The following is a 25,216-nucleotide window of genomic DNA, read 5'->3' as shown; positions in this document are numbered from 1 at the left end:
TGTGAAGTCTTCTCTTGATTGTTGACTGACACATCTACACCTACCTCCTGGAGAATGTTCTTGATTTGGCCAACTGTTGTGAAGGGGTTTTTCTTCACCAGGGAAATAATTCTTCTTTCATCCACCACAGTTGTTTTCCGTGGTCTTCCGGTCTTTTTTCGTGTCCTGATGAAAAGGCTCAAGGGCCTTGAAACGTCGACATGTGTGTTTAACATGTTGATACTAGTTGGCACTACATGCAACTGCCCAGATTCAGTGTCTGGGAAGGCTATAGCACTGTGTACACTGACCCAAAGGAGAGGTACGCAGGGGAACTGGACCAAACATTCCCAGGAGCCCTGCGATGCACCATACAAGAAAAAGGCGGCCGATGACCTCAGAAGGGGTGTGGCCATAGGAGGGAGAAGCTAAGCCAGACTGCAGTGGAAAGGCGTGCTGAGCTGAGGAGCCGCTACAACAGGGAAGGCTGACTCCCCTGGCTGAATATTAACCCCTGGGACACTGGCTTCCCGCGCCAATACTGTCCCTGGTGGTCTAGTGGAAGCGCAGGGCATGGGGGCCTGTGTCCACCTCAGCACCTCCAGTCTATCCTGAGAAAGGAGGCAATGACTGCTAATATGCGGGTCACAGTCTGGCGACGTACGTTCGGTCACAGTCTGGGAAGTCCACGGCTAGCACAGACCCCGGGGTCCCGCTGAGATCCCCAGATCGGTACTGGACAGTGTTGCTGCACGCTCTGAAGATAATTCAGAAACTATCTAATCATAAAATAGCTTTAGGGGCTGCTATGTAGCTCCTCTGCGTCAACAGTGACCTGACTCCGGCCGGGCACCAACTCAAACTGAGGTGCCTCTGGCTCAGGGGCGGTGTATAGGGAGGATGGACCAGTGCATCCTGGGAGCAAAGCTTTAACTGCATGGTAGCCAGGATCTAGATCCAACCTACACCCCAAGGTCTCCCTGTGGAGCCTATGGACCCTGAAGAAAGGATGGACTACCTCTGCAAAATCACTAGGGACAATTCCCTTTTCGTCCAGAACCATTGCTTAAGCGATGGTCACCAGGAGAGACCTCTGGCTACAGCCATTATTAAGAATTATTGGACCATGCTTCCTTTTGGTAGCAACCATGTTGGCTGTTTGAACTTCCCAAGATGTTCCTGGAAAATATAGACACCAGGGGAAGGAGTTATTATATACCTTCAGCAGGTGTATTTTTAGGTCTCTACTCAACTGACTAGGAGAAAAGATTTGTTAGAACATGGAGCACTTAAAGGAAATTAAAAAGGGACTAATTCTCTGATGTACTGAATAAAGAACACTACCGTACCCTGGTAAGTTTAGAAGTAAAACATTCTGAAAGCTAACCTTCTCTTGTTCTCCAATTCTCCACTAGAATTATATTCATCATCCTTGTTCATCCTCTTCCTGCTCTCTCGGATAGCATTCAGAACAGTCTCCTTCGCACAAGGATCCGGGGCACACGAAACCGGAGGGAATGCTGGGCCTGCTGGTAGCAGATTATCCAAACTTAGGGAAAAAAAAAACAGTCCGTTAATAGTCCCTTTTATAAATGGTTTATGGGTTAATTGCCAAACAAGGCAGGTTACATTTGCCATTAAAGCTGAACAGCTTTTCTTTGACACATTGCTTTGTCTATATTCTGAACAAGGGAAACCATCTCAAATGCTCACAAGACATTTAGCAGTATGAAAATTCCCTAAATGGGCAACACAGCTGGTGTACATGTATTTAACATTAGCAAGCAAAGTGCCTTTAGCATCTTTTACAACTAGTTTACTCCGTAATTTTACTGAAGTGAAAGTGTTCAACGGCCCACTGAAGGAAAAAAAAAATAGGTATTTGAGATGGGTGCTCTTTACGTGGTAGGCTAGTGTTGCTGGCATATTCAAAAAACAATGCTACATTACCAGAAAACCACCACAAGCTGCCTGTTGCACAGAAAACAGTTTATGGTGCTAGGTCAGATCACAACTCTGACCTACAACAAGCATGGTGCTATACAGGTCACCTCACAAACGTATGACAAGCAATGGTACTATAGACTGCGCACATGGAACACTGATTTTTAGCGCAAGGTATTCTTCCAGCTTCTTCTCTAATGGAAGTTTGTATACTCCAGAAACAAGATGTAGTACCAATAACCACATTTCTGTAAGCCCATCATACAGCCCAAAGCACTGAATCAATAGGTGGACTGTTTCTAGCAGCAATTTGCATCAGATTAAAGCAGGGGTAGCCAACCTCAGTCCTCAAGAGCTACCAACAACAACACGAGATATGGTAAGAACTTACCTTTGTTATCTCTGTTTCTACGAAGTCCATAGGGTCCACAGGGTGACCTTGGGGGTATAGCTGGATCCTCGGGCACCACGGAGTTAAAGCTTTTAGCTGCTCCCAGGAAGCACTTGGGTACAACCTCCCCTATACCCCGCCCCGAGCCACAGGCACCTCAGTTGGTAAGCAGCCCAGGCCGGAGGAGGAGACGAAACAGAGAGAAGGAAGACTGGAACACACAAGAACCATACTCACAGAAATGGGAGACGGAAAACCGGTGACCAGTCACAGAGCCCATATGAAGCCAGGTGCATCAGGGCGGGTGCCCTGTGGACCCTATGGACTTCGTAGAAACAGAGATAAAGGTAAGTTCTTACCATATCTCTTGTTTTCTACTTCAGGGTCCATAGGGGTCCACAGGGTGACCTTGGGGATGTCCCAAAGCAGTCCAACTAAGGGCGGGGACGCTCCTGTGCTGATAGGAGAACCCGGCGCCCAAAGGATGCATCCTGAGAGGCAAAGGTGTCAAACGCATAGAACCTCAAAAAGGTCTGAATGGAAGACCAGGTGGCCGCCTTACAGAGCTGAACAGCAGAGGCGCCACGGCTAGTAGCCCAAGAAGGGCCCACAGACCGAGTGGAATGAGCCTTAACAGAGGCTGGAACAGGTAAACCCTCCTGCATATAAGCCTCAATAATAACAGAACGAAGCCAACGGGCTAGAGTCTGTTTGTTGGCAGGCCAACCCCTCTTGTGAAAACCAAAGAGGATAAACAAAGAATCCGACTTCCTCACAGAACTAGTCCGGTCCACATAAACCTGGAGTGCACGGACAACGTCTAATGAAGTCTCCCCAGCCGAAAGATCAGGCGACTGAAAGGCTGGTACAACAATTTCCTGATTAATGTGGAACCTGGAAACCACCTTAGGCAGGAAATCAGGACGAGTGCGAAGCACCGCTCTGTCCTGATGAAAAATCAGAAAAGGGGGACGACAAGAAAGCGCCCCCAGATCTGAAACCCTCCTGGCAGAAGCAATTGCCAAGAGGAAAAAACAGTTTTAAAAGTTAGCCACTTGAGCTCCACTGACTCCAAGGGCTCAAAAGGCGGACCCTGTAAGGCCCAAAGAACCACCGCCAAATCCCACAGGGCCTCAGGTGGCACAAAGGGAGGCTGGATTCTCAAAACTCCCTGGAAAAAGGTGTGTACGTCCGGCATAGCAGCGATCCTGCGCTGGAACCACACCGACAGAGCAGACACGTGCACCTTCAGTGAGGAAAGACGCAATCCTAAGTCCAAACCCGACTGAAGGAAAGCCAGAATACGCGAAACTCGGAACACCTGGGGATCATAGTTTCTGGCCTCACACCACTGAAAGTAAGTGTGCCACACTGATAGATCCTCGCGGAAGCAGGCTTGCGCGCCCTCAGCATGGTGGTAATAACGGAGCTAGAAAAGGCCCTAGACCTCAGGATGGCTGTCTCAAGAGCCACGCCGTCAAAGATAGTCGACCCAGATCTGGGTGAAGACAGGGCCCCTGAGACAACAGGTCCCGCCGTTGAGGTAGGAGGTACGGAGCGTCGATGGACAGGCTCCGCAGATCGGAGTACCACGGCCTTCTGGGCCACCAGGATCAGTGTGCCTCCGTCCTGTTTGAACTTGCGCAGGACCCGAGGCAGCAGAGATATCGGAGGGAACAAGTAAGCCAGTTGAAACAGCCATTTCACCGACAGCGCGTCTATCAGACTTGCGCCTGCGTCCCTTGTCCTTGACCCGTACACAGGCAGCTTGTGATTGTGACGGGACGCCATCAGGTCCAGCTCTGGCAGCACCCACTTGTCCACGAGTAGTTGGAATACCTCTGGATGAAGAGACCATTCCCCGGGATGCACGTCGTAACGGCTGAGGAAGTCTGCCTCCCAATTGAGGACTCCCGGGATGAAGACTGCCGAGAGAGCTGGAAGATAGCGCTCCACCCAAGCCAGGACGCGGGACACCTCCGACATCGCAGCTCGACTGCGAGTCCCTCCCTGGTGATTGATGTACTCCACCGTGGTGGCGTTGTCTGACAGCACCTGAACGGCCTTTCCGTGAAGAGCGGTGCCGGACGACTGCAGGGCTCTGTATACTGCCCGCAGTTCCAGGATGTTGATGGGAAGAACCGATTCCTCCGCCGACCAACGACCCTGAAGTGACAAGGAGCCTGTCACCGCCCCCCAACCCCGGAGACTGGCATCTGTCGTGAGCAGAACCCATTCCGGGATCCAAAAGGGGTGCCCCTCTAGATGAGCCGTCTGTAGCCACCAGGCTAGGGACAGACGCACCTCTGAGGACAACACCAGCATCTGAGAGCGGATCCTGTGTAGCAATCCGTTCCATTCCGAAAGAATCAGCCCCTGCAGGGGCCTGGAATGGAACTGGGCAAACTCCACCACGTCGAATGCCGACACCATGGACCCCAAAACTCTCATCGCTGAGTGCACCGACACTCTGCCACTGCTCAGACAACTGGGAATCCGCAGCTGTAAGGAGACCTTCTCTGGAGTCAGAAAAATCCGTTGCTGACGAGAGTCCAGTAGGGCCCCCAAATGAACCATCCGCTGTGATGGGATGAGGGAGGACTTCTTCCAGTTGATCAACCAGCCGTGCACCTGTAGACAAGCGACCGTCAGATGCTGGATCAGAACCTCCGGGGAGCTTGCCAGCAAGAGGAGGTCGTCTAGATACGGTAGCAACCGTATTCCCTGGCTCCGAAGGTGAGCCGCCATGACCGCCATCACCTTGGTAAATACCCTTGGTGCCGTGGAGAGACCAAAGGGTAGAGCCCTGAATTGGTAGTGGAGAATAGCAAACCACAGAAACAGTTGGTGCAATGTTGCTATAGGCACATGGAGGTAGGCGTCCTGGATATCCAGGGAGACCATATAGTCCCCCGATTCCATCGCCAGAATGATGGAACGCAAAGTTTCCATCCTGAATTTGGGAACCCTGAGAAACCTGTTCAGGGACTTCAAATTGAGGATGGGGCGATGAGAGCCATTGGGTTTCTGCACCAGAAACAGCGTAGAGTAATACCCCATCCCACGTTGAGACTGTGGTACGGGTATAATGACCCCCGCCGTCAGCAAGGCCTCTATGGCTTCCTGAACCTGCAAGGCCTTGGTTTTGTCCTGAGAAGGACTACTGCAAAAAAACTGGCAAGGCGGCCTGTGCCGAAAAGACAGGGCGTACCCCTGGGAGACCACTTCTCGCACCCAGGCATCCGTGGTGGTATTGTGCCAGCACTGGGCGAATTGAAGAAGTCTGCCTCCCACTCTGAGGTCCCCCAGAGGGAGGCCCATCCCATCACGCAGAAGGCTTATCTTCTTGCTTGGAAGAAGGGCGCCTAGCACTCCAGGCTTGCTGCTTTGGCTTTGAGGCGGTCTTGGGTGCGGATTGCCTCAGGAAGGACTGACCCTTTGCCATGCCCTGAACCCGAAAGGAACGAAAGGCAGAGCTCCGGACCTTAGCAGGTGTAGTAGCTGAAGGGAGGAAGGCTGACTTGGATTTTGCCAGGGTATCTACTATTTTGTCCAGGTCCGGACCAAATCGTAATTCTCCATTAAAAGGTAAGGCCTCCAAGCCTTTCTTTGAATCTGCGTCTGCTCTCCAAGACCGCAACCACAAGGATCTACGAGCAGACACTGCTGCCGCCGAAACCCTAGAGGTCAACAGGCTAGCATCCAATGATGCTTCTCCAATGTAGGAGGCGGCATCTCTCATCTGTCCTAACAACGCCCTCTGGACATCCAAAGCTTCATCCGTAAACGTGTCCTCCAAGGCGTTGGCCCACCCCTCAATGGCCTTGGCCACCAGGAGCTGGCCATGGACGGCCGGGCTACAGCCCCTGAGAGAGAATAAATAGACTTTAGACAAGTCTCCACCTTCCTGTCCGTAGGATCCTTCAGCGAGGATATAGACGGCAATGGCAAAGTAGCACTCCTGATGAGGCGTGTTACATGGGAATCGACTGCAGGCGGAGTTTCCCATTTCTTACAATGTGCTTCCGGGAATGGATAATTGGACGCCAAGCGTTTGTGGCAAGAAATGCTTACTGGGTGTCTGCCAGGCCACCGCCATTTGATCAGTCAACTGATCAGACAAGGGGAACGCTGCAGAAGTAACCTTAGCTTTTTTAAAACTAGGATACCTCGACTTGGGAGCGGGTGCCTCATCCTCAATCAGAAGAATGGCCCGCACCGCCTTAACCAGAGCCCGCACATTGATGGAAGACTTAGCTTCAGATGCCTCAGTCCAGGAGGTAGACACTGAGTCATCCTGCACCTCACCATCATCCGAGGACCCCTCAGAATCCGAAAGATGCGCAGCCTGCGCCATGACTGTGCGTTTAGACGCCCTGGAGGGCACGTCACTGCGCAACATCAACTGAAAAGCCGAAGATGCTGCCGCCAAATCTTGGACAGTGTGGGAAAGCGCATCCACCCAGGGTGGAGGAGCTGCCACAGGAGCCTGAAACTGCACTACAGCCTGCTGTGCCACAGGGGTGGACTGAATATACATTGGCAACCACGCATAGGGACCAACAGGCTGAGACCCCGGGGGAGTCTGCAATAATTGTGGGACACCCGGGGAATGGCAGGCTGGGGCAACGGCCTAGTAGGGGCGGCAGTCGGGACCGACAGACGGTCCGCGATGGACACCAGCACCTGGGAAAACATCGCCCATGGTGGCTCCTGCGACATGGGAGATTTAGACATACCAGGGAGCGCCTGGCACCGTCCGCACAGGCCGTCCTGTGACAAATCCTCCCTATCCACTCCTGCAGAACAGCGCCTGCAGGAGAACAATGCCGGAGCCCCGGAGTGCTCAATCTCCTCCTCAGACATGACTTAGGAAGAAAACGTGCGCACTCACCAGTGTGCTGAACAACAGCCCACAATATGGTACTGTGTAGCACACAACTGTATGTGACGGACCTCACAAATACGTGATTTATATAGGTGGTCTTTAGAAACACCCTTCCCCCGCACACCTGTAGGGCTTGTAAGAGAAGGAAAGGGATAGGTATAGGCTGACAGTAAGTAGAAAAAAGACACAGACAGGCAGCAGTAAAGTCACATACCATGCAGGAAGATATACTCACTGCACCTTTCCACTACAATCAACCTGCCCAGATTCAGTGTCTGGGAGGGCTATAGTGCTGTGTACACTGTCCTTGTCGGGGGAGAGGTACACAGGGGGACCGGTCCGCGTGCTCCCTGAAGATCTGCGCTGCCACTTGAAGAAAATGGCCGCTGGAGACCTCAGAGGAGGAGTGGCCCGAGTATCTGCAGCTCAGTGACGCCAGACTACTAGCTGAAAGGCGCGCTGAGCTGAGGGGAGGAGCCGCCAGACAGGGAAGGCTTCCTCCCCTGGCTAGCATATTTAACCCCCGGGTTGCCAGCATCCCGCTTGCCGCTTAATTTACCCTGGTGGTCTAGTGGTCTGGCGGGGTATGCCTCCGCTGGAGGGGGGCCAGCCGCCACCGCAAGCGCCCCCGGTCTGTCCCCTAGACCGGGGGCATGGTACTGCATTTAAAAGGAATCAGCGGTGCGCGGCTTACCTTGATCTCCTCGGCGTCTTCCGGCAGCAGTCCCGGGGGAAACCAGAGTCCGGCTAGTACAGACCCTGGCTTCCCCCGCCGCGATCCCCAGTTCACTGCTGGCGTCGCGGCGCCAGCAGGGAGAAGGAGCGGCAGCGTGGGCGTCTGTACAGACAGCCCATCGCTGCTGCTCTAGAGAAAAAAAAAAAAACTTATAGCCCCCCCCCCCCCCCCCCCCCCGCAGGGTGACCCGACTCCGACTCCATCTTAAACTGAGGTGGCCTGGGGGCGGGGTATAGGGGAGGTTGGACCCAAGTGCATCCTGGGAGCAGCTAAAAGCTTTAACTCCGTGGTGCCAGAGGATCCAGCTATACCCCCAAGGTCATCCTGTGGACCGCTATGGACCCTGAAGTAGAAATATTCATTACTCACTAACATTTGAAAAAGATGCACAGGTGGAGCTAATTGTTTCATTTGTGATTCTGTGAGGAGACCTGGAAAAACATGTACAGTTGGTAGTGTTCGAGGACCAGGGTTGGCTACCCCTGGATTAGAGGAATGCATTTCAAGTGTCAACTCTTTGGGCACGATTCAATTGCCCACGATGTAAATAGCGCCGGGAGATAGCTCCCGGAGCTATTCAATTGTGCGCAGTGTTTAGTCGGAGAATGCCCGTTCTCGCGACTAAACATCCTGTTTAAGGCGCAAGAATGGCCATTTCCCGACCTAACTTCCCGCGTGACGCTGTTTTCCAGGCGGAAAGAGCAGAAAACAGCCACATGCCTGGACTTTTGTTGGATTTCTGCTCGCATCCCCAGAGGGGTGCGAGAAGAAATCCTTAGTCGGGCTTAGCAGCACGCTGAATTGATAGCTCCGGGAGCAGATTCCCGGCGCTATTCACTTCGAGCAGAATAGAATCGAGCCCTTTGGCTGAGTAAATTGAGAACCACTTCTCAGACGGGATAAACAAAGATCTGTTATATGGTAATGTACATCGGTCTTAAAATTTATTCAACGATCTGTAATAGGCATTGTAAGATTCAATTACTTCATTCAAGTGCCTATGCAATACATTACAACAAAGCCATCTTTAATTTGCAGAGTAGATTGTTTACTTGTGTAAGGCATTCCATCTGCAAACATTTCTACATATCAAAATAACTGTCAATGTTCACTCCCTGTATCCAAGAATAAAAACAAATTAAGATTTGACCCAATGGGTCAAGGGGATGCGATACCCCAAATAGCTTCACACATTAACAAACTTAGGACCGTATTCAATTGGCAGCGAACACGAGTGTTTTTTCACCATAAGCGAAAACTGACTTTTGCAAAAAAAGCAATATTTTCGCAAAAAAAAAAAAAAGTCGAAAACGCAAAAAAAAAAAAAAAAAAAAAAACACTGGAGAAAAGTTCTCCATACCAGACCAGGTGGGGGAAAAAAATGCAAAATCCCTATTTTGGTCTAAAAATGTGGGGATTTCTTTCAGAACCCTATGATAAAGTACCCCCCCAAAAAATGTGTAAGTTGTACACTTTGGCAAAACATGACTGCACAATTTTGGGTGAAAAAAATAAAATATTGAAAATACCATTTTTTTCCAGGATATTACTGCTCCACATATATCATTTGGGAGTAAGTTAAAATGGGTGCAAGTATATTTTCGTGTCGTAAAAAGGCAATTTTAAAAACCGTAAAAACAGACTGCTGTGACCACGTGCAAGGTTTAACACTTCACACATCCATACCGCACCACGAAAAATCAGACCCAATAGGGGTGTCCAAAGGGTTCCGAAAGACATCCCCACATTTTTAGCCAAAAATAGGGATTTTGCATTATTTTTGCCTGGTCTGGAGAAAACTTCGAGTTTTTTCCGCCAATTGCATTTTCGCCTGTTTTCTGGCAAAAATATTGCCTTTTGTCGTTTTCGCCACTAATTGAATACAGCCCTTACACACTAATTTTCCATCTCGAAATTCTGCCTGCCATACATGTTTTCCTATGCAGGTCTTTCCAGGCAAAACCTTGAGTAACCTGCACAGCTAAGTGAGTATTGGTGCTGAATACAGAATATTAGGATTTTGATCTAGCGTTATTAGATTTAACAAATAGGGTCAATTAAATTGTTAGCGCTGGCAGCTGCCAGTGCTGGGTGCCCGACTGAGCACTTCAATTGTTGCTCTGTTGAAAGTGTACAGCTTCCGGCTTGCTCTTGAGAGCAAAAGTAGTCACACTTGGCGGCGTCCCTAATACTTACGGAGTTACTGGGCTCCCATCAAGCTCTCCTGTCATGGTGAATAGATGCAGTGTGCATGGCGTCTACTCACCCTGCAGTGATCGGTCACCGCAACATCCCACTCATGGGACACTGTGGCCCGCAGGTGGGGAAGGCACAAGGGCAAGAGGTTTTAGCAATGTACCACTAAATGTGCAGAGTGCATTTTGCCCTTTTAAGAGCAGGCAGGGTGCAGTGCCCCGCTAAAACAGCCTAGCAGGAACACTAGACAAGTGAGAAAATGGGCACCAAAACAATTGAAATGCAACATTGGGCACCCATTAATTAGCGTGCCCGGGAGTTATTCAATTGGAGTTACCAGTCAGAGTCTGCGCTTATTGCGGATTACTGTTAAGGTACGAGCAAAAATCTGCATAAAGTAGGACTTCAAGTTGATAGTGTGTGCCAGGCACACCATAACAGCAGTATGCCTGGCACTTAGCAATAGAGAAGCTGTTTAAAGCAGCTAATACTACACATTCTTGTCAAAAAAAGAAAAAAGTCCATCATGGGAATTGACCAAGTGCCCAGGAACTTTAGCCCCAAATAATTGATAGCCACCTATGGGTTCAATTCACATTTGGGAGCAAAAAAAACAAAAACTGCTCCTTGGTAAAACCATGTTGCACTGCAGGTGGGGAAGTTGTGAAATGTGCAGATTTAGATTTGAGAGTGGTGTCCAAACTCAAATCTCAATTGCAGTGTAAAGTAAAACTGTTCAGCATTATACCCCTTTTACACCGGAGCTAAAACCTGGGTTTTTGAAGGGTTAACCCGGGCAGCTCCCTGGTGTAAAAGGGCAGAGGGTTGGATCGCCGGGTCGAGTGACCCGGCAATCCAACCCAGGTAACTAGCAGGGTTTAACACGGGCATAGCCTGTGAAACCCTGCTATGGGAACAGCGCACTCCGGGTCACGATGACCTGGAGTGCGCTGCTAGCCGGCCGATTGGTCCGGCTTCAGTGGCGCTTGGAGATGACGTCATCTCCAAGCGTCCACTTTCACTCCGCAAAAGCCGGGTCTACGCAGACTCGACTGCGGCGTGAGCGGCGCTGACTCGGGAATATCCCGAGTCAGCGCCGGCAAAATTCCGGGTCTGATCCGGATAGGAACTTTGTTCCAACTCCGGGTCAGACCCGGAATTTAGGTGGAAAAGGGGTATTAGTGGGTTACATTCAAAAGCAGCCAGTATTCCCTGCATGCAAATTATTTATTTTCACTCCTTATATTGTAGTATAGTTAGTGTAAGTGCAAAATTACTTACATTTTTTTTCTTTGCTCCCAACTCAGAATCAGGCCTTACGGCCGGGTACACATCAGGTTATATTGGACGATATATCGTTCTGACGCGGATTGCAATGATAAAGCATCCATATCATTCAGTGTGTACCCTCAATTGCACGCTTCATCCCATCTGATGTGCTGCACGTCAGATGGGACCACGTCACCATAGATTGCATGAAGTGGAATTTGCGATTGAAGGGTATATCGCTCGATCAAACACCGGGCCATGCAGTGTGTACAGCCACACAATACATCCTTCTGTCGGGTCAGCTGGGATACAAGTCATTCTGATGTGTACCTGGCCTTAGAGCAAATAGGTTCATGAGTGCACCACAACATAACCTCTCACCACTCAAAAGGGGCTATTCAATACAGCACGCTGTTAAATCCGACTAGTCTAACTTAAGTTGGAGAATGCCAGTTTTTGCAACTAAAGCAGGGTGTTTAGTCGTGAAAAACAACATTCTACAACTAAAGTGCCGGCTATGAGGCTGTTAGCACCGCGCTAAGCTAGAATACAGCCTCACAGTCGGCACTTTAGTCTGATTTCTCCAAGCACCATTAAGTGGGGGTGCAAGAAGTAATCATTTAGCCTCCCTAACAGCGCGGTTAATTGAACAGCTCCAGAAGCACCCTCCCGGCGCTATTCAATTCCCAGTGAATAGAATCTACGCTATTGATTTGGAAAATATTCATACTACTGAGCACTTAACTACTGGCTCATTTGAGCAAATTGAGAAAAAAAAAAAAAAGTCAGTTACTTACATGGGTGATCGAGTGATATTCTGGTCTGGACGAGCAATTTTCACCGTAACAGGACTGCGAACCACTGAATTTTTAGGCAGCAGCAAAGGTTTTCTCTGGTACCCATCTAAGTACACCATAGGAAGAGACCCTGGCATACTATATTGGGGCTGGTGGGTTGGGTAACGTCTGCGGGGACTCATGAATGTTCGGTTAGATACCCCAGGCGTCTCCCTGAAGAAAGATCAGCATATTAAGAAAAAATATTTTCAGAAGTGCTTGCATATAGACCTACATTTGTTACAGCATCTGTCATTGGGCGGAATTCAATTGATTTCTGCCCCCATCGCGCCCGACGGAGCTATTCAATTCTTGCGCCTGTTGGGCACGATCAGCTGGCAGCGCTACATTTCAGCTTACAGCCCCTGGGGGATGAGAGCTGAAATGTGTGAAAAGTGGCATGTTTGGGCGCCCAAACATCACTTTTCTCGATCGCGCACAGCACTTTGGTCGGGTTTAGCTGCTTTACGCGGCTAAACCCGACCACTTTGGGCGCGATCAGCACGAAAATCTGGGACAATTGCATAGCTGTCTGCGATCTCCTGTCACTTTAGACGGGAGTTGCGGGCCGTGAAAACAGTTGAATTCCGCCCATGTTTCAATTCCAAGCAACAGTATTTTGCTGTAATGCACCAAATTAGGATGTAAAACTCTTCCAGAACAGGTTAAATTATGGCTGCACAATAGGTCTTATTAGAAAGTAGTAAATACTACAATTACCTTTGAAAACTAGAGTTTCGCTTAAGATAAGCTACTTAAATACTGTAAAAGCCAGCAATTCATACAAGTTGAAGAAATCCATGAGCAGTTATCACCAATTCCCAGCCATGTAACTATAGTAGTAACGTTTTTCTAATATCGAATTTACGCACAATCACATAGGGGTAGATGTACTAAGCCTTGGGAGAGAAAAAGTGGAGAGAGATAGCAGCCGATTGGTTGGTACTCTATCATGTTACAGGCTGTTTTTGAAAAAAAAAAATTACAGGAGCTGATTGGTTGTTACTTTCTCTAATGGTGCGTACACGGTCAGATTTGTCAAATGAACGATTTTACCAAATAATTGAACGATTTTTGACTGCATTAAAATGAATGGAATCGTCCAAGTCTGATTGCAAACACATCAGATGTCAGATATAGTTATCTGATCATCGGGAACGCGCATCGTTCAGATATGTCAGTTTTTCCTTCAGATATGAACAATTGAATGATTTTTGAAAAAAGTTATCGTTCAGATCTGAAGAAAAATCTGACCGTGTGTATGCACCATAAAGGCTTAGCACATCTACCCACCAGTAAGGAAAAGACAAACATGCAACATTGCGGATCGAGATGTTACAGGTTGTGATGGAATCCAGTGAATCAGAGGTCAACATGAAAAAGATCTGCTCCAGTTCAAGGCCATCAATATGCTGTAGCCTTTACCATACTCAGTGAGTAACCACATTAAGCTTATCCCAAGCACTGACAGTAGGGAGCGAAGCACCAACATCAGTAATGGCTTTTCTGTTTTGTTTTTTTTTTGTTTTTTTTTTTAACTAAAGACATTGCAGGTATGCCAACTGATAATGCATCAAGCCAGGGACGAATTCACTTAAGCTGGGTACATTTAAGGCCAACCAGTCAGCCATCTGATTGGTAAGTGTTTACACACTTAATTTGTTTGCCCAACATGCTGGGCTTGACAGATCAAACTGCCCAACCACTTGAACTGTCAATCATTGCAGAGTCCCCACGGCATGTGTACGGGCGATTGGCAGGTCGCCCGTACACACCAGATGACCAATATATCAACATGCTCCTTCCTCCCGGGTTTACCCCATCTGTGTCACACCTGTCTGCCCCTGCCCTTTAGAATGTAAGCTCTTACGAGCAGGGCCTCTACCCTCTTGTGATTCTCCTTACTTTAATCATCTACTTAGCCCCCACCAGGGCACCTTACACTTTGTTGCTTACGCTCTGTTTCATATCTAGGTGTTATGGTCACTAATGTAGCAATGTATATTATCCATGTCCTATATTGTACTGTAAAGGCAGGTATTCACTTATAGATATACAAACGAGAGCACGATTAAGACATTCCAGTCTTGCTCTCGTTTGTATATCTAGTGATGTGCCTAGACTGAACGTTCACTTGTTCAGTCCAGGCACATCCCTCATCCCCACACATGCTGAACCTGACGAGATCGTCAGGTTGACCAGCATGTACGGGCGATGTCGGAAGCGACCACACGCATCGCTGGTCGCTTCCGACCTAACATGCCCAATGCATGCACGATTTACAAGCAATTGCATGATAACTACGTTATCGTGCAATCGCTTGGTTAAAGCGCTAAGTGGATACCCCCCTTTAGTCACTTGTCAAATTATTTGTTTATGTACTTTGTAAGGCGCTGCGCACAAAAAACATCCACTGTACACACAGAAAATCCATCTACTAAGAGACAAGGGATTCTCTAGTAACATGAAAACCAATAATAGTGCTTTCCATTTAAAAACTCATGACACTTTTAAACATTTGATAAGTGCTGAAGGAGTTCAACAAAAGGAGTGAAGTGACTAGGGGTCCGATTTAGCAAGGAACGCAAGTGAGAACGCACGAGGCCGATGCCTTTGCACTCCACATGCATCGCACTGCATGAACTAGCCAGTGCAATCGGGTAAGCGTACGCAGACTACACGCAGTGTGTTTTCGCAGACCCTTCTGATACGGATTGACAGGAAGTGCCGTTTGTGGGTGGTGATCTTGTGAACGCAGGCGTACCTGGTTATTGGGAAGCCATTATAGCAGCGTGCATAATTAAGGCAGTGCAGCGGTATACTCAGCCAGACTACTCAATACACCCAGGAAGTGGTCAAAATCCTGCACAGCATCAGGTCAACCTCTATTGTGAATATGGTTCTCAATGTTACCTCAAATACAAAAAGGTGTCTGCACTTTTACCTATACTAGGGGAGAAACGTCAAGGGTACACAGTGGACTGACTTCACTTTTATGTATGCTCCCTACCATTGGAATCCAACTGTTGTGGCTGTCAGCGGCATCCCCTACTTTCTAGAACTGCCTACCACCAACAGTGGCAGAGGCTATTTAACCAGAGCAGATAGCGGCAGAGTTTATAGAGCCGCAGTAAACAGGTATTCATTTCCCCCACCCGCGATCATTTACACTGCTGCAGTTACTGCAAACGGCAGACTGGACATTGTTATATCCATTCCCGTGGTCTGGTCGGGAGCTGCTGGAGCAACGTGACCATAAGGACATTGTTACATACACTCCCCTGGTCTGGTCAGGAGCTGCATGACCATAAGGACATTGTTACATACACTCCCCTGGTCTGGTCAGGAGCTGCATGACCATAAGGACATTGTTACATACACTCCCCTGATCTGGTCAGGAGCTGCATGACCATAAGGACATTGTTACATACACTACCCTGGTCTGGTCAGGAGCTGCATGACCATAAGGACATTGTTACATACACTGACCTGATCGGGAGCCGTGCGACCATAAGGAGACTCTAGAGCGTAGAATTACCAGGAGCTGCGTCTGTTATTTCAAGGGAGACGCAGGAGTGTGGATTAAGTCAGGAGCCCCCGACTTTTTATATGTTACAGTGAAAAAGCTTTGTGGGTGCACAACTTCAACATCGGGGAAGCTGCTAATTTCTTATTGGGTCCTCATATGGTGACTATCAAAATACTGTTTTTGCACCCAAGGTCTGATCATACATTTATGTGATTAATACTGCACAAAGCACAGAGGATTAATAATCTATACCCATCTCAAACATTCAAATAGATATATTTGAGATACATTGTGTTTGATTTCTAACATTTGACTAGGATATTAGTTACATTGTGTCAGTATTTGCCACAGAAGGTAAATGTTTGGAGGCATATTTACAGACTGTAGATGTTTTAAAGATTGAACAAATTTTATACCACCATTTACAGTCTTGGGAATTTTGTATAGGTACTTGCGCAGCCACCTTTTTGTATTCATGTGTTTTTTTAAGAGAGTCTCTTGTAAGAATTCCTCAGGTGTCAGCGGCAAGGCTATACCGACAGCATTTGAATAAGTTAGCGCACCATTTTTTCTCTTTTCTCAATGTTAAAGATGTTTCTGCTATCCTGCGGACTACTCAGGCTTTGAATAAAGCGAAGTGGGCGGCATGGTATAGTGCTGGGCGTCTGCATCTTATGTTGCGGTTGCCGTGCGTATGTATTGATTAGCGCACAGATTCTCAAACTCAGTCCTCAGGACCCCACACAGTGCATGTTTTCCAGGTCTCACAGAATTACAGGAGAAATTTAGCTTCATCTGTGGATCTTTTAAAATGTGTCAGTGAGTAATGATTACACCTGTGCACCTGCCAGACCTGCAAAACGTGACTTGTGTGGGGTCCTGGGGACAGAGTTTGAGAACCTCTGGATTAGCGCATACACGCAGCCGCCGGGTGCGCACACTTGCGTTCCTTGCTAAATCAGAAACTGAGACATTACTACATACCCAGCTGGGTCACTGACAACAAAACCATCATTTAAAACATGCATGTGCAAGGGTCTCATTTCACCCATTGGCAGCAAGAGACTGGGTAGTCAGAAAAATCCAGAGTGGTTAAGGGCAAGCACAGAATGTAACACTAGACTATGCAAGCGACTAATCTAGATGTGCAAAGCAAACGCAATCAAGGGTACAGACTGTCAAACTAGTATGTAAATAGAAGACAGCATACCAGGCAGTGTACCCACGGCAGCCAGCACACAAGGGTACCAAGGCATGATGGCACCAGACACTAGGGCACCAAGACATCCGATGGCAACCAGCGCACCAGGGTACCAAGACAAGACACCCACGGCAACCAGCGCACCAGGAGAGGGTACCCATGGCAGCCAGCGCACCAGGGTGCGAAGACATGACAGCAGACACTAGGGCACCAAGACAAGACACCCACGGCAACCAGCGCACCAGGACAGGGCAGTGATAGAGTTGGATGTGGAGTAGGTAAGGAGGCACCACACACTCACCTGAAGGAGAGACGCCTGGCCGGTGTGTGCACGGTCGGGTTAGGGCGACTTAATCTCTCCTTGAGATCCCGAGCCCCGCGTCCCACTCCCCTGGCCGGTGGCTCCTGTTTCCCCAGGTAGCTGCCCATGAGTAACAGTAGAGAAGCCTGACTCCACTTCTGCACCGGCTCCCGGTGCCTTTTCAGCGGTACAAGCCTCGGTCGCCTCCCCGCTGCCCCGCCAACGAGATGTCTCCACTCAGGAAGCCGCCAGGCCGCTCTCCCCGAGCTGTAGTAAGCCCAGCAGCCGGCAGCAGCACACAGAGTGAGGACGCTGAATAGCGGGTATAGGTAGGCGGCAGCTGCGAGCAAAGGCAGGAGCAGGACGCCCGGCGGGAACTCCCGACCCAGAGTCTCTCGCAGCGACCGCCGGAGCCGATACCAGCAGCCGCCTCCTGCCTGCCCGCCCGACGGACACATGATCGGCTGCGCGCCCAGCCAGGCCTTAAATAACCAGCGTGCAACTCGCGTGCAGCGCTCCGTCCGTCACATCCCGTGTAACCTGGCAACGCCCCGCCCACATGGTCATTTCAAAACGGCTCTTCCGGGCTGGCTAGCTTTTCTTTTTTTTTTTTTTAAATGGGAGGAGTTATATGACGTCGTCTCCCAACTGCACCAGCGTCACGTGACCATTCTGCTACTAACTCAGGGGTTTCCAAACTCGGTCCTCATCCTCAACAGTCCAGGTTTTAAGGATAGCCATGCTTGACCACAGGTGACTTCATTAGTGTCTCAGTCAATTTGATCCTGAAGTATTTGGGTGCCTTGAGGACCACGTTTGGGAGCCTCTGCACTATCGATCGCATCTTATCTACCCTGTAGCTGCATACAAAGTTGCTTGTAGTGTACTAAGAACAATTATACCGCTTTTCCACCTAAATTCCGGGTCTGACCCGGAGTTGGAACAAAGTTCCTATCCGGATCAGACCCGGTATTTTGCCGGCGCTGACTCTGGATATTCCCGAGTCAGCGCCGCTCACACCGCAGTCGAGTCTGCATAGACCCGGCTTTTGCAGAGTGAAAGTGGACGCTTGGAGATGACGTCATCTCCAAGCGCCACTGAAGCCGGACCAATCGGCCGGCTAGCAGCGCACTCCAGGTCTTCGTGACCCGGAGTGCGCTGTTCCCATAGCAGGGTTTCACGGGCTATGCCCGTGTTAAACTCTGCTAGTTACCTGGGTTGGATTGCCAGGTCACTCGACCCGGCGATCCAACCCTCTGCCCTTTTACACCAGGGAGCTGCCTGGGTTAACCCTTCAAAAACCCGGGTTTTAGCTCCGGTGTAAAAGTGGTATAATTTGTGTTTTTATTGCAAAGGAGTCGGTACAAAGTCGCAGATTAAGCACGATAGGTAGTGTGAAGCATGGTGTGGCTCGCTGGTATACTGCCTTCTTACACAGATTTGCAGCTGAATTGCGCACAGCAGGTGCACGTAAATGCCAGCCTTAGTGTCCAGGGTATTCGTGCATTGTAATTGAGTCATATTAACTGACTAGGGTGCAACGTGGCAAGACGCACAGGGTAGCTTAGTTGCAAAGAACGTGGTGCGCCAAACTGTTATTTAGCACAATTTGAGGATAGGTGTGCAGACCCTCCAACATGACCCGTTCCATTAGGTACAAAATGCTCTGCTCCTGGACTTCCTTCTTAATGTATGATTGCAGACACATGTCATCAGTTAACTAGTCCAGCTCAGGTGACTGCAATCATACATGAGGTATGAAGTCCAGGAGCAGAGTGTTTTGTACCTAATGGAGCGGGTCATGTTGGAGGGTAGGGGTGTGTGGACACATCTGTAACACATGCATCAGCTTCTGTAGGTTGTCGACTTTTGACAGGGAAATACAATTATTAGATCAGGGTTTCCCAACCACGTTGGTCTAGTGTGTGGCCAGCTTTAATTAGTACCTCAGTGGTTTTGATTTAACCATCTGTGCATAAGCATGGAGATCACTAAAACCAGGACTGTTAAGCTGGCCACACATCTAAAGATTAGCTGTCCAACCAGCCAACTAGTTGATTCGTTGGAATGAAAATCTGGTAAGGTATAAAAGCAAATGACAATCAGCAATTTGCTCCCAAGCGCCAGCAAATGGACAAAAACTGTTGTGTGAACAAATTGTTTAGATCACAGGTTCTCAAACTCTGGGCCTGATTCAGAGTAGGGAATAGAGAGAGAGATATCACTTAATTGTGTACCTGAACAAACCATGTTGCAATGCAAGGGGTGTAAATATACATTTTTTTGCATAATTTAGATGTCAGTTTGGACACCTCCCTCCCAAATCTAAATCTCTCTGCACATTTTACATCTGTCCCCCCCTGCAGTGCAGCATGGTGTCACCAAGATGATCAGTTGAGAGAGATATCTCTTTCTATTCCCAACTCTGAATCGGGCCCTCTGTCCTCAGGACCCCAAACAGTGAAAGTTTTCCTTGTTTCCACACAGAATCACAAGTTAAATAATTGGCTCCACCTGAGGATCTTTTGCAATGTGTCAGTGAGTAATGACTATACCTGTGCACCTGCTCGGTGACCTGCAAATGTGAACTGTGTGGGGTCCTGAGGGCAGAGTTTGAGAACCACTGGTTTAGCTCAAACATTTAACAAACTTGTCTGAATGACCATTTTCATCTGTTTTCTGGCATTTAGGAGAAAATTGCTGATCATTTACTCCCATATGTTACCAGATTTTCATTCCAACCAATCAAATAGTTGGCGGGTTGGACAGATAATCTTTAGATGTGTGGCCAGCTTAAGTGTGCCTTGAGGACCAAGGTTGGGAATCACTGCATTAGATAATCAATTTTATATCATAACAAAAATAATGTTCCTTACCATTAATATCCTGCGTATTCTCATTGTGAAAGCTTCCTATACAACCTCACGCTTAATTGAACCCACCCTATGTTTGATGACAAGCACTTTTTTTTTACTATTTTATTCTTTACTGACCATAGTAAAATGTCTTCGGCAGAGGTTCAAAAACACTGTCCTCAAGGCTCCCCAAAAGTTCAGGTTTTAGAGATATCCATGGCTAAGCACAGGTGGGTAAATCAAATTGACTGAGGTATTAAGTCACCTGTGTTCAACCATGGATATCTCTAAAGGCCCCCATACATCAGATTGAGTGCAGCAATTGTGTAATTTGCAATCGATTGTGTATAAAAATCTTTCCCTTTTTCAATCGATTGCAAATTGCACGATGGCTGCAATCAGTCTCTGATATATGGTGGCCTTAAAACCTGAACTGATGGGGAGCCTTGAGGGCTGCGTTTGGGAACCTCTGGTTTATGGACATTTAACCACCCTTAATAAACTCACATCTATACCAAAACATTTAATTAGTATGTCATTGTAAAAGACTTTGAAATAATTTCATTGACTATGCACAGATAAAAAAAAAAAAAAAAAAAAAAGAAGGACTCCAATGGCTACATTTTATGTTTTTTTTTCAAATGGGATTTACCGAAAGATCTTGAACATACACTACACTGCCAAAACCATGTGGACACCTGTACATGACATCCAGAACATCTCTGTCCAAATCGGTTGGAATACCACTCCCGGCCAGTGGTGCTACTCTTCTCTGTGATGCATTCCAGCCAGTCTAGATTAGGGAGGACCATCGGTAGGTTAACAATCAGTGTTTTAGCTCGATGGTATAAAACCATACGATGGCAACCATTGATGGTATCATGCATCGATGGTCATCCCTGCTTTAATACTTGCCAGGCAGCAGGACAACTGTGCCGATGGTGCTGCAATAGCCGTAGATAAACAGTCAAGGGTTAGCAAATGGCTCTGAAAGCCAATGGTGTGGCAACTGTGCCGATGTTGGGGCAATTGCCGTAGATAAACAGTCTATGGTTTGATAATGGCTTTGAGAGCCGATGGTGCAGCAAGTGCACCGATGTTGATGTAATTGCCGTAGGATGAACGTTGGCAGCACGGGAGCTGCTGGATGCAGCTAGGAAGCAGTTTGGAGATTGGTGGTAGCACGGAAGCTACTTGGAGCGGCTAGGAAGCCGTGTGGGAGTTCAGTGAACAGGAACAACCTGACTTTGCAGCCAGGCTGAGGGAACTCACAGACACTCTATAGTCAGCACAGGTGCAACAGATCAGTGAGTATAAATAGGCTGAAGTCCCAATCAGGTTTGCACTTGTGGAAAACACATCACTTCCTGAGGCGTGCCGATCTCTTAGCAACAGGAAGAACTGGAGTAACCCCGTCCTGTCTGGGCATACTGTCAGAAAGTGTCAAGTCATGACCGTGACTTGTAACACTTAAACCTGCTCTACAGAGTGTTTCCTGCCAGATCACCGTGTCATGCTTTCTCTGTTTCAGAGTTCTGTACCCATGGTTGCCTTGCTGGATCTGAACCCCTTCTAGAACCCCTGACCACTCTGTGTTGCCAACAGACAGCTGCCAGTGTCTTCCCATATGCCTGCCCAGCATCTTCTCTATATTCAGGTTATTAATTATATTCCTGTTCATCTGCAAACCTCAGTGTTACCCAGGACATTATTATTTATATTCCTGTTCTTATGCAAACCCAGCAGAGGGTTCCCAAACCCTGTGCTTACAGTCCACATTTTAAGGATATCCATGCTTGAGCACAGGTGACTTAATTGGTGCTTTAAGCCCCTTACACACTGGACGTTGTGTACGGAGCGTCAGACCTGGTGGGGGTGCCGGCATTGGCAAGTACATACACACTTGCCGATGCTGGCAACGATGGGGGAGAGGGCATCGTTACTTATATCCTCAGATTGAGCTGCATGTTCAGGTGACTGGGGATATCGTTAACGACCCGCGGGAGCGCGCATCGTTAATCGCCTAGTGCATACACACTGGATCATATGAACAATATATCGTTCAACGATATAGGTATTGTTAATGGATATCGGTAAGTGTGTATGGGGCTTAAATCAATTTAATTTAACCATCTATAATCAAGCATGGATATTCTTAAAACCTGGACTGTAAAGGTGGAATTTGGGAGCCTCTGAATCAGTGTAAAGAGCTTGCACTCAATGGAAAAGGAAAACCTTTTGGAGCACAAAATTTATGACTGGGAAGCCATATCCTCGCCCTCTCCAAACAAAAAAGAATAACCGAAAGCATGGAAACCTACATTAAAAAGAGACCTTGAACTTTATGATGAACTGTAAACATGTCGGGGGGGTGTAAATGCATGTTTTTATTGTTTATTAAACTTCCATACTATGCTGACACAATTATCCGATACATTAATTTAGGAATGATTTACACTCCTCTTTGGTTTTCTTCAGTCCCAGGTCTTTCCATATGACACAGTGAATGACACTATTTAAATTGAAGTTGCGTTTACCATAGAGCAGTGGTTCCCAAACTGTCCAGCACCAAATCTAATTCTTTATGGTCAATGTAATTTAAATATATGCACAATAAGAAGCACAAACCTGTCCACCGCTATATAACCAAACCCAAGGATGACAGGTAAGCACAATTTACTTCACTATACTACTTCAGTACATTTTTTCCCCACATTTTTCAATAACAAACTTTTGGCTTAGGGGTGCCGTGAAAACCATGCTCATGCACTAGGGAGCTGTGATTCAAAAAAGTTTGGGAACCACTGCTATAGAGTATGTTGAAATTGTGTACAGAAGTCATATGTTCCATTAAATTGACTATTACATATAGTATTTTGGTAGAACAAAATTTATAAGTTGTTGATTGATATGGCTTCTCTCAGCTGCATACATATTACTTCATCAATGTATAGGGTATTTTCCTTAACCTGGATCTCCTCCTCTAGGGATAGTTGGTTACGGTTCAGGCCTTTTAGCTCAGCTTCTGCCTGGCTCAGAGTTTGACGTAGTCTGAAAAAGAGATCAAATCAGGGATTACATTCTATGTGCATAACTGGGAATTAACTACAAAGACACTGGGTTGAGTTCAGCTAAGTCATTGCCTGTCATGGGACCTTACTATGGTTGGTTAATCCCTTACCTTTGTTAAGCAACTAGAGTCAGTTCTGCTAGAGCAGTGGTTCTCAAACTCTGGGCCTGATTCAGAGCCGCTCGTAAGCGGCCGCTCGTTCGCTCAGAGCGATGTTCGCACATCTGTGCATGCGTATGGGTCGTAATGCGCATGCGCCAACCAGTCATTGCGGTCGGAAATTGTGTGTTCGCAAAATTGCGAGTGCCTGCTAATTTGAGTGACAGGATGAGGCGTTTGTGGGTGGTAACGGGAAGGTGCTTGAAAACGGGGGGTGGAGATCCGAATGCAGGCGTGCCAAATGGTCAAAACGGGCGTTTTAAGGGTGTGCATAATTAACAAAGCAGCGTCATTGGCCACGTCACTTGGTTGTTTCTTAGTCTGAACTGTTCGCATGATTGCGGTAGGAAAATCCTACCACAAGCACTGCGAGCAGTTCAGACGCCTTTCGATGTACTCGATTAATCTAATAAATAGCGGAGATGACGTATGATGCAAACGGCCAGGGGGCGTTTTTACAAAATAGCGAGCACATATTTAGTTCACTCTCTCAGACATAGAGGCGTCAACAGACCGCAAAGAACGAGCGCTCCATTTAAATATCCGGACCCTTTTTCTGAACGAGCGAGCGCAAATAGCGTCTGGCTCTGAATCAGGCCCTCTGTCCTCAGGACCCCACACAGGTCACATTTTGCAGGGCACCCAGCAGGTGCACAGGTGTAATCATTACTCACTGACATATTTTAAAAGGTCCACAGGTGGAGCTAATTATTTCACTTGATTCAGGGCCTGATTCAGAGCCGGACGCTCTGACCAGAGCGCTCGCTCTGAATCAGTGCCCTCCTAAATAAAAATGGAGCGGCCTCCTGGTCTCCTGGAGCGGCCTCCTGGTCACCCACAGCATATGCGAGCGGCCAAAAATATGGTCGCGATGGTCAAGACCATCGCGACCATCGGGCTTGCGACGAGACCCTGCGGTAGTGTCTTGGTGACCGCAAGCCCTGGAGTGCTTTTGGCTCTATCAGAGCCAAAATCACTCCCACTGACATCACTAGTGATGTCAGTGGGGTCGGCCCAGACGGTAGGCGTTCCCATGGGAATGCCTCCGTCTGGCAGCCACGCCCCCGGCACGCCCACCAAAGGGGGCGTGCTGTCAGTCACAATCGACAGCACGCCCCCTTTGGTGCAAGACCCGGAGCGACAGCTTGGCTGTTGCTGTCTGGGTCTCGCGAATGCGCACGACGGAGCTCCCTCCGTCGTGCGCATGCGCATTGGGGTTACATCGACCCGCTTGCGAGCTTCCTGCACTCGCGAGTGGGTCTGAATGACCCCCTCAGTGTGGAGACATGGAATACATGCACTGTTTGGGGTCCTGAGGACCGAGTTTGAGAACCTGTGCTAGAGACCACATAATTAAAAATATTTGTTACCTCTGAGCCCTACCGGTCCTTTTCTAAGCACTGAGTCAGAGGCCTAATGCTGCACATCCACTACCCGACCCAGGGAACACAGTACGATTATGGTATCGCAATCGTACAGTCGTTCCCCATCCCCTACAGTGCCTACACCAGTGATTCCCAACCTCTGTTCTCAAGGCACACTAACAGTCCTGGTTTTAGTGATATCCATGGTTGAGCACAGATGGATAAATCAAAATAACTGAGATACTATTTTAAATCACCTGTGCTCAAGTATGGCTATCCTTAAAACCTGGACTGTTAGTGTGCCTTGAGGACTGTGGTTGGAAACACCTGGCCTACACTGAATGATCAGTCATTCAGTGTAGGCACCCTCCATCATCCCCGAACATGGTCAATCTGTCGTTATAGGCAGATTGACCAGCATGTTCGGGCGATGATTGATGTCGGAAACAACCAGCGGGAACGCGTATCGCTGGTCGTTTCCGACATTTGCATGCCCGA

General features: G+C 48.2%; 2 protein-coding genes across 3 annotated transcripts in view; both read right to left on the bottom strand.

The window, feature by feature from the left end:
- Positions 1-17,780, bottom strand: part of POM121 (POM121 transmembrane nucleoporin) — a 42,393-nt gene extending 24,613 nt beyond the window's left edge. Inside the window, exons 1-3 of the mRNA XM_088455117.1 lie at positions 17,271-17,780; positions 12,201-12,413; positions 1,367-1,528 (exon numbers count right to left, since the gene is read on the bottom strand). Coding sequence (XP_088311243.1) covers positions 1,367-1,528; positions 12,201-12,413; positions 17,271-17,728 — 833 coding nt within the window. The 5' untranslated portion in view covers positions 17,729-17,780. The remainder of the gene's footprint in view (positions 1-1,366; positions 1,529-12,200; positions 12,414-17,270) is intronic.
- Positions 17,781-22,499: 4,719 nt separating this feature from the next.
- Positions 22,500-25,216, bottom strand: part of TEKT1 (tektin 1) — a 32,378-nt gene continuing 29,661 nt past the window's right edge. For both annotated transcript variants that reach the window (XM_088455103.1, XM_088455093.1), the window contains exon 8: positions 22,500-23,176. In XM_088455103.1, the coding sequence (XP_088311229.1) occupies positions 23,017-23,176 (160 nt within the window). In that variant the 3' untranslated portion in view covers positions 22,500-23,016. The remainder of the gene's footprint in view (positions 23,177-25,216) is intronic.

This window comes from Taudactylus pleione, unplaced genomic scaffold, assembly GCF_031769625.1.
Source record: "Taudactylus pleione unplaced genomic scaffold, aTauple2 ptg000040l, whole genome shotgun sequence".
NCBI lineage: Eukaryota > Metazoa > Chordata > Amphibia > Anura > Myobatrachidae > Taudactylus > Taudactylus pleione.
The sequence above is the reverse complement of the archived record's forward strand: the minus strand, read 5'-3'. Positions and strand labels throughout refer to the sequence as shown.